This window comes from Taudactylus pleione, unplaced genomic scaffold, assembly GCF_031769625.1.
Source record: "Taudactylus pleione unplaced genomic scaffold, aTauple2 ptg000266l, whole genome shotgun sequence".
NCBI lineage: Eukaryota > Metazoa > Chordata > Amphibia > Anura > Myobatrachidae > Taudactylus > Taudactylus pleione.
Window position 1 is genome coordinate 3,733,855 of NW_028284668.1, and position 12,666 is coordinate 3,746,520.

The 12,666-nt window shown below is 42.7% G+C and overlaps 1 protein-coding gene across 4 annotated transcripts in view; it reads right to left on the bottom strand.

The window, feature by feature from the left end:
- The window catches only part of SLC25A38 (solute carrier family 25 member 38), a 193,420-nt gene that overhangs the window by 70,250 nt on the left and 110,504 nt on the right, over positions 1 to 12,666 (bottom strand). The window contains exon 5 of one of the 4 annotated variants that reach the window (XM_088481224.1): positions 5,196 to 6,269. The exons of the other annotated variants lie outside the window; for them this stretch is intronic. Within the exon in view, the coding sequence (XP_088337350.1) occupies positions 6,055 to 6,269 (215 nt within the window). The 3' untranslated portion in view covers positions 5,196 to 6,054. Of the gene's footprint in view, positions 1 to 5,195; positions 6,270 to 12,666 lie in introns of those variants that run through there. 4 annotated transcript variants of the gene reach the window in all.

The following is a 12,666-nucleotide window of genomic DNA, read 5'->3' on the forward strand; positions in this document are numbered from 1 at the left end:
TTCAGGCGCAGCTCTGAAGAAGGCACACCAACCTCCATTGCTCCAGGTTCTGCTGTTTGCGTCCTAGAGTAGTAATAAGCAGGGAGTCCAGGAGTCATGTCCTGTGCTCCTCCCTTTCCCAGGGCCCCAAACCTGGAGTCCTTGTCTCTAGTGTCTGATCTCCAGCAAGAAAACCACACCAATGTACATATAATGGGCTGGGCAGAAGTTGGAGTGCATGGTCTCTCCCTCCATTTCTGGTTCTTCTCACAGCCGCAGGACCTACTGCCTCTTCTGTTGCTGTGGGAGCAGCAAAAAGCTAGAACGAAAGACCTTGATCAGCAACAGATACTGTTTGGGTGCTGGGTGTTGCTAGTTATAAGGGAGAAGTGTGAGAAGAACTATTAATTTGTAAGGAACTGCACTTTCTTTTTTTATGTAATCTGTTTTTATTGAAAACGAAAACAGCACAGTACATATATGGCCTACAACGGCCCACAGAAACATCAAATAAAGTCAAATAATATGAATTCAGTGGACAAATATACTCATACTACATGAAATAAAGGAGCAAGAAAGAATAAGTCAAGTCGCTTAGTTTTAAACGTGCTGTAAATATTACTAACTGAAATAGAATGAAAAACAAAAAACAATATAAAAGCAAAAATCTAAATAACTAATCAAATAAAATAAGAAACATAAGAATTTAAGAAAGAAAATAATAGAGAGAAAGATAATAAAAAAATGGGGAAAAGTAAAAGAGGATGTCGCCACATCCTAAGAGGCACTTAAGTATTTGTTTTGTACTCAGCCGTCTCTTTAAAGTTCAGCCAGCAATACCAAATGTCAGTAAAATCTAGGGGAGATGATTTAGACAATGAGAGATCTTCCATATGCATATACTGATCTATTCTCTGGAACCATCGAGAGATGGGAGGACAAGTCGAAGACCTCCAATAACATGGTACAAGTAGCCCTCGCAGCATTCACCAGATGACGCAACACGGATTTTGTATATATGGATATTGGAAGGTCAGATAAATTTAGCAACCAAAATTCAGGTTTATCAGATAAAGGAAGACCAATGATCAATTCCGATAATTGTCGAACCTTCCTCCAGAATTCAGCTATCACCGGGCATTGCCACCAAATATGGAAAGGAGTGCCCACTGCCTGTTGACAACGCCAGCATAAATCAGATAAATTTGGAAACATCCGGTGGATGTGAACAGGGCATCTATACCACCTTGCCAAAATCTTATATTGGGTTTCTAGAACTTGGAGTGAACAGGAACTAGCAAAAGTAAAATCAAATATTTGTGACCACTGATCCTCAGTTAGGTCCTCCCTAATTCACTATGCCAAGCAGAGACATAAGAAGGTAGAGATGGGTTAGAGCACTCAACATATTTTATATATGGAAGAAATAAGGCGTCTTGGGGGGTCTACTGCCATACATAAAACTTCAAATTTAGTTGGAGTCCAGCGAGGTTAATTAGCCTTAAAAGAATTCACATGTCGTCTTAGTTGGAGAAATACCCAAAAGGAACAAGCCGGGAGATTATATATTTGCTGGAGATCTGTAAAGGATCGTATTCCACTAACTGTCACTAGATGGGATATACGTGTAATACCTTTTGTGGACCAACTAGATAGGTTAGATGCCATAAGGCTTGGGGGAAAATCCGGGTTATCTACCAGCGGAGTAGGTAATGAAGCGCATGGGCTAAAAGAGTGGAGGTTTCTAAATTTATTCCAACAGCGTAGAGTGGGGCCTAGTGTCGGGTGAGATAAAGATGGACATTTAACAATCCAAGGAAGGACATGAGGTGGTTTACCTACTGTGTGACCTACTACACATGTCCATTGTTTGGTTGCAGATAGACGAGACATTTCAACAATCCTAGACAAGTGGACTGCATGGTAATAAGTAAGGAAGTGGGGTAATTGCAAACCACCTCTCAAACGGCTTTGCGTTAATACAGCCTGTGATAGTCTGGATCTACTAGAGCCCCAAACAAAATGTCCCACTAAGCTTTGCAATTCCCGAAAAAAGGAAACTGGTATGGTAATAGGCAACACTTGCATCAGGTATAAGACCTTAGGTAAAATAGACATCTTAACCGTATTAATTTTACCCAAAATAAGAGGGGGAAAATTTAACTGGTACAAATTATTATTTGAAGGGGATAGAAGAACACCCAAATATTTAAGACTAGAAGAAGTCCAAACAAAGGGAAAAGCACCTCTAAGACTTGTCACAGTGCTGTCAGGTGCTGATACATTCATGGCAACGGATTTGGAATAATTGATTTTAAAATTAGAGATCCCACTGAATCTATCAAACTCATGCATGAGGGCAGGGAGAGAGGTCACCGGCAAAGAGATAGTAGCAAGGAGATCATCAGCAAATAGTGCCAAATTGTACTCATGGTCTCCAATCTGCACACCTTTAATATCCCCATTACACCAGATAGCCCTCGCCAATGCCTCCATGCAAAGTACAAATATAAGAGGAGACAGTGGGCATCCTTGACGGGTACCATTATTGATCGGGAAAGGCTCTGAAAGGGCCCCATTGACCCGTACTCTGGCCGTGGGAAATTTATAAAGGGCTAAAATACGATGAAGACAGTGAGAGCCTAACCCCATATATCGAAGAAGGCCTTCCATGAACTGCCAATCAATCCTGTCGAAGGCCCTCTCCGCATCTGTTGAGAGTAGGATAACAGGGGACCCAGTACCTCTAGCAAAATGGATTATATCAATAATCTTAGAGGTATTGTCTTTAGCCTCTCTACCTTGAATAAATCCAACTTGGTCTTCATGTATCAAGCCAGGGAGAAGAGAACCCAGCCTATTTGCCAGCATTTTAGCATATAATTTTAAATCATTATTTAATAAAGAAATAGGCCTATAGCTAGCACACTGGGCAGGGTCCTTCCCCTCTTTAGGGATTATTGAAATATGTGCTTCAAGTGTCTGAGGGGAAAAACCTACCCTATCGGAAACTTCATTACAGGCTTTCAAAAAAAGGGGCAACAGCATAGCTCGAAACGTCTTATAGTAACTTACAGGAAAACCATCGGGGCCAGGGCTTTTCCCAAGAGGGGTATTTGATAGTGCAAGATCTAGTTCCTCGTAAGTAAAGGGGCGATCGAGAGAAGTCAGATCACTCTTATCAAGTTGTGGGAAATCAACCGAAGAGAGGTAATTTCTGATCGCTTCATGAGGCGTTAATGAATGGGTAGGCGATTGTTCCTTACGTAAATTATAAAGTTTCAAATAAGTTTTGAAAGGCAGCTGCAATCTGAGGAAAGGTATGGACAACATTCCCCCCTGAATCCCGAACATTAGAGACATAAGATTTTAACCTCTGAGTTTTTAGAGCTCTAGCAAGCATTTTGCCAGGCTTATTTCCCCATTGATAAAATTTATGCCTGCATTTCTGTAAATCCAATTTAATTTTACCCTGAAGAAGCTTATTAAGAGCCTGTCTTGCTTCAGTAAGTTCTCTCAATGTAGTTGCATCTAAAGAGGATTTATGGGATGTTTCCAGGGACTTAATACGGGCTAGAAGTTGTTGCCGTTGAGCCATCCTTTCCCTTTTTAATCTAGAACCCAGTTGGATACAGTGTCCTCTAATCACACATTTGTGTGCCTCCCACACCATTATCTTAGACACATCTGGAGTGTCATTAATATCGATATATTCAGTGATGGCTTTGAGAAGATCGTTTATACTACAGGGGTCACTAAGTAAGATCTCATTAAAGCGCCATGTCCATGGTCTGGGTGTCGAGTTAGGAAAACATATATTTGCAAAAATTGGGGCATGGTCAGACCAGGTAATATGACCTATTTGACTATGGGGAAAATATTGAAGGTTTCTATGATCTACAAGAAAGTAATCAATAAGTGAATATACAGAGTGCGGGTTAGAGTAAAACGTATAATCTCTAACCGTTGGATGTTGAGTCCTCCATAAATCTATCAATTGGTATTCAGAAAAGAGTTGACGTACTCTGCGATGGTCCCGCAAGGAGACTCGGGGCGATTCCAAAGAACAGTCTAACACAGGGTCCAAAGACCAATTAAAGTCCCCACCTATTATTACACATCCCTCTCTCAATGGTTCCAAAAGTTTCAAGACCTTGTTAAAAAATTGCCTCTGTTTCTGATTGGGAGAATAAACATTTACAATAGTGTATACTTGATTATATAACTTACATTTCAATATCTGACATCTGCCTTCCATTAGAATATGATGAGATATATCTGTAACGGCGAGCCTACGAAAAAGAAGTATAGCCACTCCCAGAGATTTACTCTGAGAGTTATTACTACAAAACACATGAGGATAATAATAATTCCCAAGCTTAGGAGCAACTAGTTTTTAAAGTGTGTTTCTTGCACAAAGGCTACATCTACTCTCTCTAGGTGAAGTTCTCGCAGTAAAGTGGACCGTTTCTCAGGAATATTAAGACCTTTAAACATTAAAGGAACATAATTTTATGTTTTCTGACTTAAGGGAGGCCATGGCAGTGGCTGTGGAAGAAGTTAATCATAAAGAGTGAGGCATTATATAAATCTTATAAAGGTTTACATGTGCAATAGAGATGTAGCGACTAAAAAGGGAAAAAATAAAAACAAAAAGATTAAAATAAAAACAAGAATAAAAAAAAAGAAATAAAATAGTGCAGGAGAAACAGAAAAAGAGTCTTATTAGAAGAAACAGAGAAATATATCCATGAGGAAAAATTTCCGCTATTGGAGCAAGCAGGAGACGGTAGTCGGCCCATGCTCCAAGGTCGAAAATGCGGAACGACCCAACTGGGGTAATGCAGCCATAACCACCCCCGGGAATAAAGAACTAACATATATCCTGTAAACGGTAATATCAAAGAGAAAAAAAAATAATATATATCTACATAATAAGAATAACAGTACCATCTACATTAGCATCATAAATGTATGAGGCACATCCATAGAACAATTCTAGGAGAATTTCGCAAAGAACGAAAAACAAATAAATTCTTTCCTTTCGTACAAATGACAAATAGAAAGCATTAAACTGTTAGGGTAGAACCAAGACAATTATAAGAATCTATAATCATCAAATGATCAGTGAGCAAACTAACCCCCAACAATATCAAAAGGATACAATTCCGGACATGTACCCTGTCTAAGCCCAACAAAGGAGCAAAAAAAAAAAAAAAACACATTTAAATATCGCAAGTGGTCAGGTGGAGAAGTTGAAGTATGCCTCTGCCCCCTCACTGTTGTCCAAGGAGCTTTTGCAACAGGTGAGACGGGTGGGTCTAGATGTGAGAACAGGTGGAACCAATCTTGGAAGGAGGTATTGAAAGAGTGCGTCACAGAAATTATCCAGGTCTTCCGGTGTCTGTAAGACGAGTTGGCGACCATCGTGCATGACTTGGATACTCAGAGGAAATCCCCAGCTAAAACGGACACCTTTCTGTTTAAGAATGTCAGTAAGAGGCTTAAGAAGACGCCGGTGATGGAGTGTATTCCAGGAGAGATCAGGGAAAATTTTAACTTTACTGCCGTTAAATTCAACACCATCCAGTTTGCGTGCTTTGCTGAGAATCTCTTCCTTAAGATGATGGTAGTGAAGTCGACAAATAATGTCTCTGGGAGCCTCAGATTGGAGACCCTTTGGTCTTAAGGACCGGTGTGCACGATCGAAAGAATGGTATTATCTGGTTCTGCATCTGTGAGTTCATTGAACATTTTGGCTAGTGCATCAACTATAGCAGGACCTTGGACATCCTCCGGGATTCCCCGGATACGTAAATTGTTACAGCGACCTCTATTATCGAGATCATCTAATCTCCGTTGCATCACTCATCTCTTGTGCATGCGTAGATACAATGTCCCAAACTTTTTGTTGAAAAGAACTAACTTCCTCCATGTGTGTCTCCATGTCAGACACCCGGTGAGCAACATGAGAAATTTCTTTTTGAAGAGTAGCAATTTCCGCCTTGACTGTGGCCCCAATTTTCCTATCAAGGTCTAGAAAGTCTTGTTTCGTGGGGAGAGAGCGTAAGTGCGTTAGAACCTCAGCCATAGCGGTATCTGATATATTTCTGGAACCAGTATGAGTTGGTGACTCCATAAGTCCAGTATTATCAGACGATGTAGATGGGTTAGAATCAGAACGTGCGTTATCTTCAAAAGCACCACCATCAGGGGTAAGATAGCGAAATAGATAAGGTTGCAATGATGTATCCGCAGTCTTCTTTGCACTAGGTGTCCGCACTGTCTTCCTAGTTTTTCCCATCAGAGAGATAGAGACAGGAGAGACAAAAAAGTAAACACACACATGGAAAAAGAGGAAAGAGCAAGCACAGCAGATATGCAGTACAAAAATATTATTACATGGATAGCCTCAGAAGGTACATTCCCAGGACACGGTCACCACGTACCAATCCCCATAGTATACGGGTGAATCAGGGGGTCATGGCCATCTAGTAGCGTATGAGTCAGCCCATAGAAAACAACATCTATCTCCGCAATGATATATAAGAGATATAATAGTAATATTAGGCAATACAATATGTTATAGACACCTGTTGTGAGATCAATCAGGAGGACTTTTGTAAATAGGGAGGCGTGAAGTTACAAATGTGGCCACACGGGGGAGCTCCAAGCCCAAATATGTTATAGTATCAATACACACTCATAGGAATGAAAGGAGATATATTGGAAGAAAGGAAAAACACGTATGGGTTTGCTTGCGTAAGGAATATATCTGTTATCCGACAAAGTGGCACAATATTTTTTGTTGGGTACTTTCCACTGGCTCGCTTTCTTTGTGGTGGGCAATCACAAGTCCTGCAACATATCAGCACAGATGTCGATATACCGCTTAGAAAGTAGGCCTCTGTCACCTCCAAAACGGGGCTGGCGCAGTACTACTCTAAGGGCACAGGTCAGGGGACCCCGCAGGGAGTACTCGCTGAGGGGGAGATCCGCTGGAGTGTCACAGCAAAGTCTCTTATAGCGGGAGTTCCAGGTAGGTATTTATATTTTAGTGGTTTGCAGCAGGGAAGAGAAGCTGGATGGAGAGTGGAAGGGAAGTCCCTATAAGCAACTCAGAGGTGCAGACCTCTCTTACCCCAGGTGCCTGTGCAGTGGATCACCGGGGGGCCATCCGTCTGTTCAAGCCGCTTTTCTTCTCCTCTCCTGATAACAGCAGCATTACAGATGCCTGTGGCTGCAGGGGATATGGTAAGCCAAGATGGCGGGCGTCTCCGGAGGTCAAATGCTGGATGTGGACAGGAGCGGCAGGCCGAGGGGAGGAAGTCCCGAGCGTGGGGTGTACTGCGCTCCTGCAGCCGCTCACCACCCAGCAGCAGGTAAAGGGAGCAGCACCTCCGCCACGATGTCTTGCCCGGTCACGCGTAGCGGCGCTCTCGTGTGAGTCACCGCTCAGAAATTTAGTCCCCGGCTTGGGCGGCAGTCACAGGCCTCGATCCGTGGTGAGGCAGCAGGACACCCAGAGAGGCACCAGAACTTTCAGTCAGGCCCCCGCAGGTATGTGAGAAGAGTTGAGGACAGTCAGAGTGACCACAGTGAGGTATGAAGAGGTGAGGAAGCAGATCTTTGGTGCTTAGGACACGGAGCACCAGTCCAGCACGTCTGGTCAAGATGATTGCCAGGCCACGCCCATCGGAACACCACTTTCTATTTGACTGTATGATGTAATTTTAACATTGTATTGTACAATCTTTCTAGTGCTACAATGTTTATTATGTAGATTCTTGTATTGCATTGTATTTAATACGCTGATACTATTAACATTGTTATCATGGTGATGGGTACACACTTTATATCGTAGCGTCTGTTGTTGATGACGTCTACAATGAGCACTCTGGTGGGCGGGTGTGCGAACCCGGCCCCAGGCTGGCATTACACATGGTGGATGTGGTATATAAGGTGTGTTTTATTGTTCATTTATCCTGATGACAATATGACTGTAAATTGAAACATTGAAAGCACATCTGCTTCTGTGATTTTATTGTAATATATGCCTGTAGTGCCGCTCCTTCATATTCGTCATCTGTTTATTTGTAAGGGCACCGGCAGCAGTATTGGACATAATTTGGAGTGCCAGACCTCGTGCGTATCCACTAGACGATTATAATGATCAATTGAACGATTACGACATAGTTAACGTTCAATAGCTCATTAATCGTTCATAAATCGTGCATTAAAATGTCGAAAACAACCAGCGATACGCGCTCCCGCTGGTCGTTTGACATCTATCATCGCCTGAACATGCAGGCCAACCTGCCAATAACAAAAGAATGTGCATGTTCGGGGAGGAGGGAGTCTGCCTGCACTGAATGACATATCGTTCAGTGTAGGCACATTATCCACTGCACAGGATGAAGAACGATTGCACGAAAACAATGTTGTAATCATACAGTCATTCCACTCTCATGTAGTGGATACGCACCTAAAGTATAAATGAGTAGACAACACAGAGTGAGTACTCAAGTCAGGGCAACCAGTATGTATATATGAACATCTGCCTTTTGGAATATCTGTGCTAGCTGGAATGGATACAGATGTGTCCTCATAACTCAGGCTCCTTGTGTGTTAAACAGCCCTTCCAATCGCGCCATGCCGTGGTGTGACTCGGTAGCACCACGGCATGTGACACATTCAAAATCGTTATTTGAAAAAAAAAAAAAAACTACAATAATTAGAGTTTATAGTATTTAAGGATATTGAAAAGTATAATCTAAAATTGGCTACAAAGGAGTCAAAATAATGTGTTGTTAGTAGTCAATTACATAGATATGCAACAATGTGCCTAATACCGGTATACTGACATTTAACAATGAAGACAACACAAAACAATATAAATAGATCCTCGTGTCGATTGAAGTGTAAGCCACATTCAAAAAAGGTTCAGGATATCCTGATCTCCTTCTATAATTGTGTTAAGGACTTACTCAGTCTGATAGGGATGCTTATAAGAACAATGTCCCCTCTTGAATTTCTAAGAGGTGAGGTTTGCACAATGTGTGGAAAGTCACATATAAGCAGGATATGGCTGGGAAGTGATGATATGCATAGACAGCGTTTTACTCACCCAGTCCTGCAGCATGTAAAAATCCACTTGTATAACTGGTATCTGTGACGAGACAACGTCAGAAGTTCAGTTCCCTTCAGGGAAATAGAGCTGGCCGTTTGCTAGTAGCGCGGTCAGCAGTCCGGGATCGGGATAGTGTAGAGGTGTCCGCCGGCAGACTTGCACACGCTGTTTTCAAATAGAGCATGTGTGACCGATGTCCCAAGATGCATCTAGCGAACGGCCAGCTCGTTTTCCCTGAAGGGAACTGAACTTCAGGCGTCGTCACAGATACCAGCTATACAAGCTGATTGCGACACGCTGCAGGACTGGGTGAGAAAAAACGCTGTCTATGCTTATCACCACTTCCCTGCCATATCCTGCTTATACATGACTTTCCACACATTGTGCAAACCTCACCTCTTAGAAATTCAAGAGGGGACATTGTTCTTATAAGCCATTTGGTATATTTTCCCTATCAGACTTATTAAGTCCTTAACACAATTATAAGAGATCTGGATATAATGACCTGTTAAAACATTGGATCAGCTAAAATTTCACATTAAAGAACTTCCTTCTATATTGTTTAGCTTTTATGAATGTGGCTTACACTTCAATTGACACGAGAATCTATTTAAATAGTTTGTATGGTTTTGTGTTGTCTTCGTTGTTAAATGTCAGTATACCGGTATTAGGCACATAGTAGCTAATTACATAGATAAAATCTGCAAAAACAGCACATTATTTTGACCCCTTTGTAGCCAATTTTAGATTATACTTTTCAATATCATTAAATACTATAAACTCTAATTCTTGTAGTTTCTTTTCAAAGGGGAACAAAGGGAGGCTGAATCCTGAGAGCACCCTGGAAAAAGGTGCGGATATCTGGCAGCGGAGCAATCCTTCACTGGAACCACACAGATAGTGCAGATACAAAAACTTTCAAAGAAGCTAGTCGTAAGTCGAGGTTCAAACCAGACACTAAAGAACGCCAAAATTCTAGAAACACAAAACACCTGAGGATCGTTATTTCTCATGCCACACCACTGAAAATAGGTATGCCATCCTCTAAGGTAAATCCAGGCGGAGGCAGGCTTGCGCGCCTGCAGCATCGTGCTGATGACAGTTAGAGAAACCGATGGACGTCTCAAGAGCCACGCCATCAAAGACAGACGACCCAGATCCGGGTAAAGGCATGGACCCTGAGACAACAGGTCCGGACGTTGAGGCAGAAGGAGCGGAGTGTCGACGGAGAGAATCCGAAGATCTGAGTACCAAGGACGTCTGGGCCAGGCCGGAGCCACCAGCAAAAGTGTGCCACCGTCCTGCTTGAATTTCCGAAGAACTCGAGGAAGCAAAGATATCGGAGGGAATAGATGCGCCAATTGGAAGGTCCATCTCACCAACAGAGCGTCCACCAAGCTTGCTTTGGCATCGCTTTTTCTGGAGCCGTACACGGGCAACTTGAGATTGTGACGGGATGCCTTGAGGTCCACCTCTGGCAGTCCCCATATGTCCACGAGCAGTTGAAACATGTCGAAGACAGATAATTGGCTGAGACAGGATCGGTGTAAAATTAAATCGGGGCGACGCCATTTTGCGAATGACAATGAGACGCCATTTTTTGACTGGCCGCCCAGCGCTATTTTAGTGAAACACGCCATTATAAGTACATACGGAGATGCTATTTAGCGTTGTGCGATTCCCACGCAATAGAAAGAAGTTAAAAGTCCTCACCATACAAATACAGTCACTAAAACATATAAAATGATTAACCCTGCAAAACACGTACCATGGTGTACTCCACAAAACAGTCGCACAGCCCTAACTAGCGTCTTTTCCCAATTCCCAAATATTTACACACTGCACACTTACATAAAAGGTTCCTTAACATTAAAGTGTAATATTCAAGGTTTATTCAGTAATGATTAATGTTGTGAAATAAAGATAATTTGATATCTAAGGTTTAGTACATGATAAGCAGACCGTGTCTGGTGTTGTACTGATCCACTGTGTCAACAGATTTCCGGTATCATCGGTGAGAAGAATATGCGTCTGCAAATTATGGACTGTAGAAAGTTAGAACATTAAAATGTACTCTGTAATGTTACCAGCTTAGATTACCATGCAGCGGGAAAAAGCATACAAAGGCTGACTTGTGTCCATTTGAATTGACCTATGAAATATTCTGTAACAGACGCATCATGACGGAGAACCAATGGAATCATGCCAATCTGTTCTATTGTATTGCCTATCCCTGTAAGTGTATATATGTGCGCTCTCTGACCCCAGTCGAGTCTTCTTGCTGTGCTGTTGACGGAAGTTTCTATTGCTGATGCCGGTATCTGGGCCCAGAGCGCGTGCGTATATAACAACTGTACCTTGGGTCTGTATGATTTACTTGAGCGAATTGTATTTACATCACAACGTGTAACCACCTGTTTTTATATTGAATATCTTTTTGTGCTTTGGAACCACACAAAGTCTGAAAGCATTTATTTCTTGTGCGAATCATTACGCTGAATAGCGACAATTTTAGAAGGTATAAGAAGGAATATTGTTAGAAGGTATACACAGGCAGGAATCAATAAACACCTCTTGGTAAAGCAACCACTCCCCGGGATGCACGTCGTGACGGCTGAGGAAGTCTGCTTTCCAATTGAGGACTTCTGGAATGAACACTGCCGAGATGGCTGGAAGGTGGCACTCCGCCCAAGACAGGATGCGTGACACCTCTGTCATCACTGCTCGACTGCAAGTGCCCCTTGATGGTTGATGTATGCCACCGTGGTGGCGTTGTCTGACTGAAACTGCACGGCTTTTCCTTGAAGAATGTGACTTGACAAATGGAAGGCCCTGTACACGGCCTGAAGTTCCAGAATGTTGATCAGGAGAATTGCTTATTCCACGGTCCAACGGCCCTGAAGTGAAAGTGAACTGGGCATATTCCACCATGTCGAATGTGGACACCATGGACCCTAGAACCCTCATCGCTGAGTGAACAGACACCCGACCACTGTCCATGCAACTGCGCATGCAGATCTTTTCTGGGGTTAGAAGGATCCTCTGCTGATGCGAATCCAGAAGGGCTCCCAAATGAACCATCCTCTGGGAGGGAATTAGGAAGGATTTTTTCCCAATTTATTAGCCACCTGTGCGCTTGCAGACAATTGAGGTCGTCGAAGATACAGCAGAAGCCGTATACCCTGACTCCGTAGATGGGAAGTGGTGCTGCAATATAGCAAACCGCATATACCACTGGTGGGAAGGCGCTATGGGAACATGAAGGTAGGAGTCCTGAATGTCCAGGGAGACCATGTAGTCCCTAGGTTCCATAGCCAGAATGATGGAACGCAAAGTTTCCATCCTGAATTTTTTGCACTCTGAGGAACTTGTTCAGTGACTTTAGATTGTAGGATAGACCGATGAGTCCCATTGGGTTTCTGAACCAGAAACAGAGTAGAGTAGTAACCCGTCCCGCGTTGAGAAAGCGAACTGGAAATTACCGCTGTTTTCAGCAAGGACTCTATGGCTCTCTGAACCTGCAAGGCCTTGATTTCATCCAGAGGACGACTCGTTCA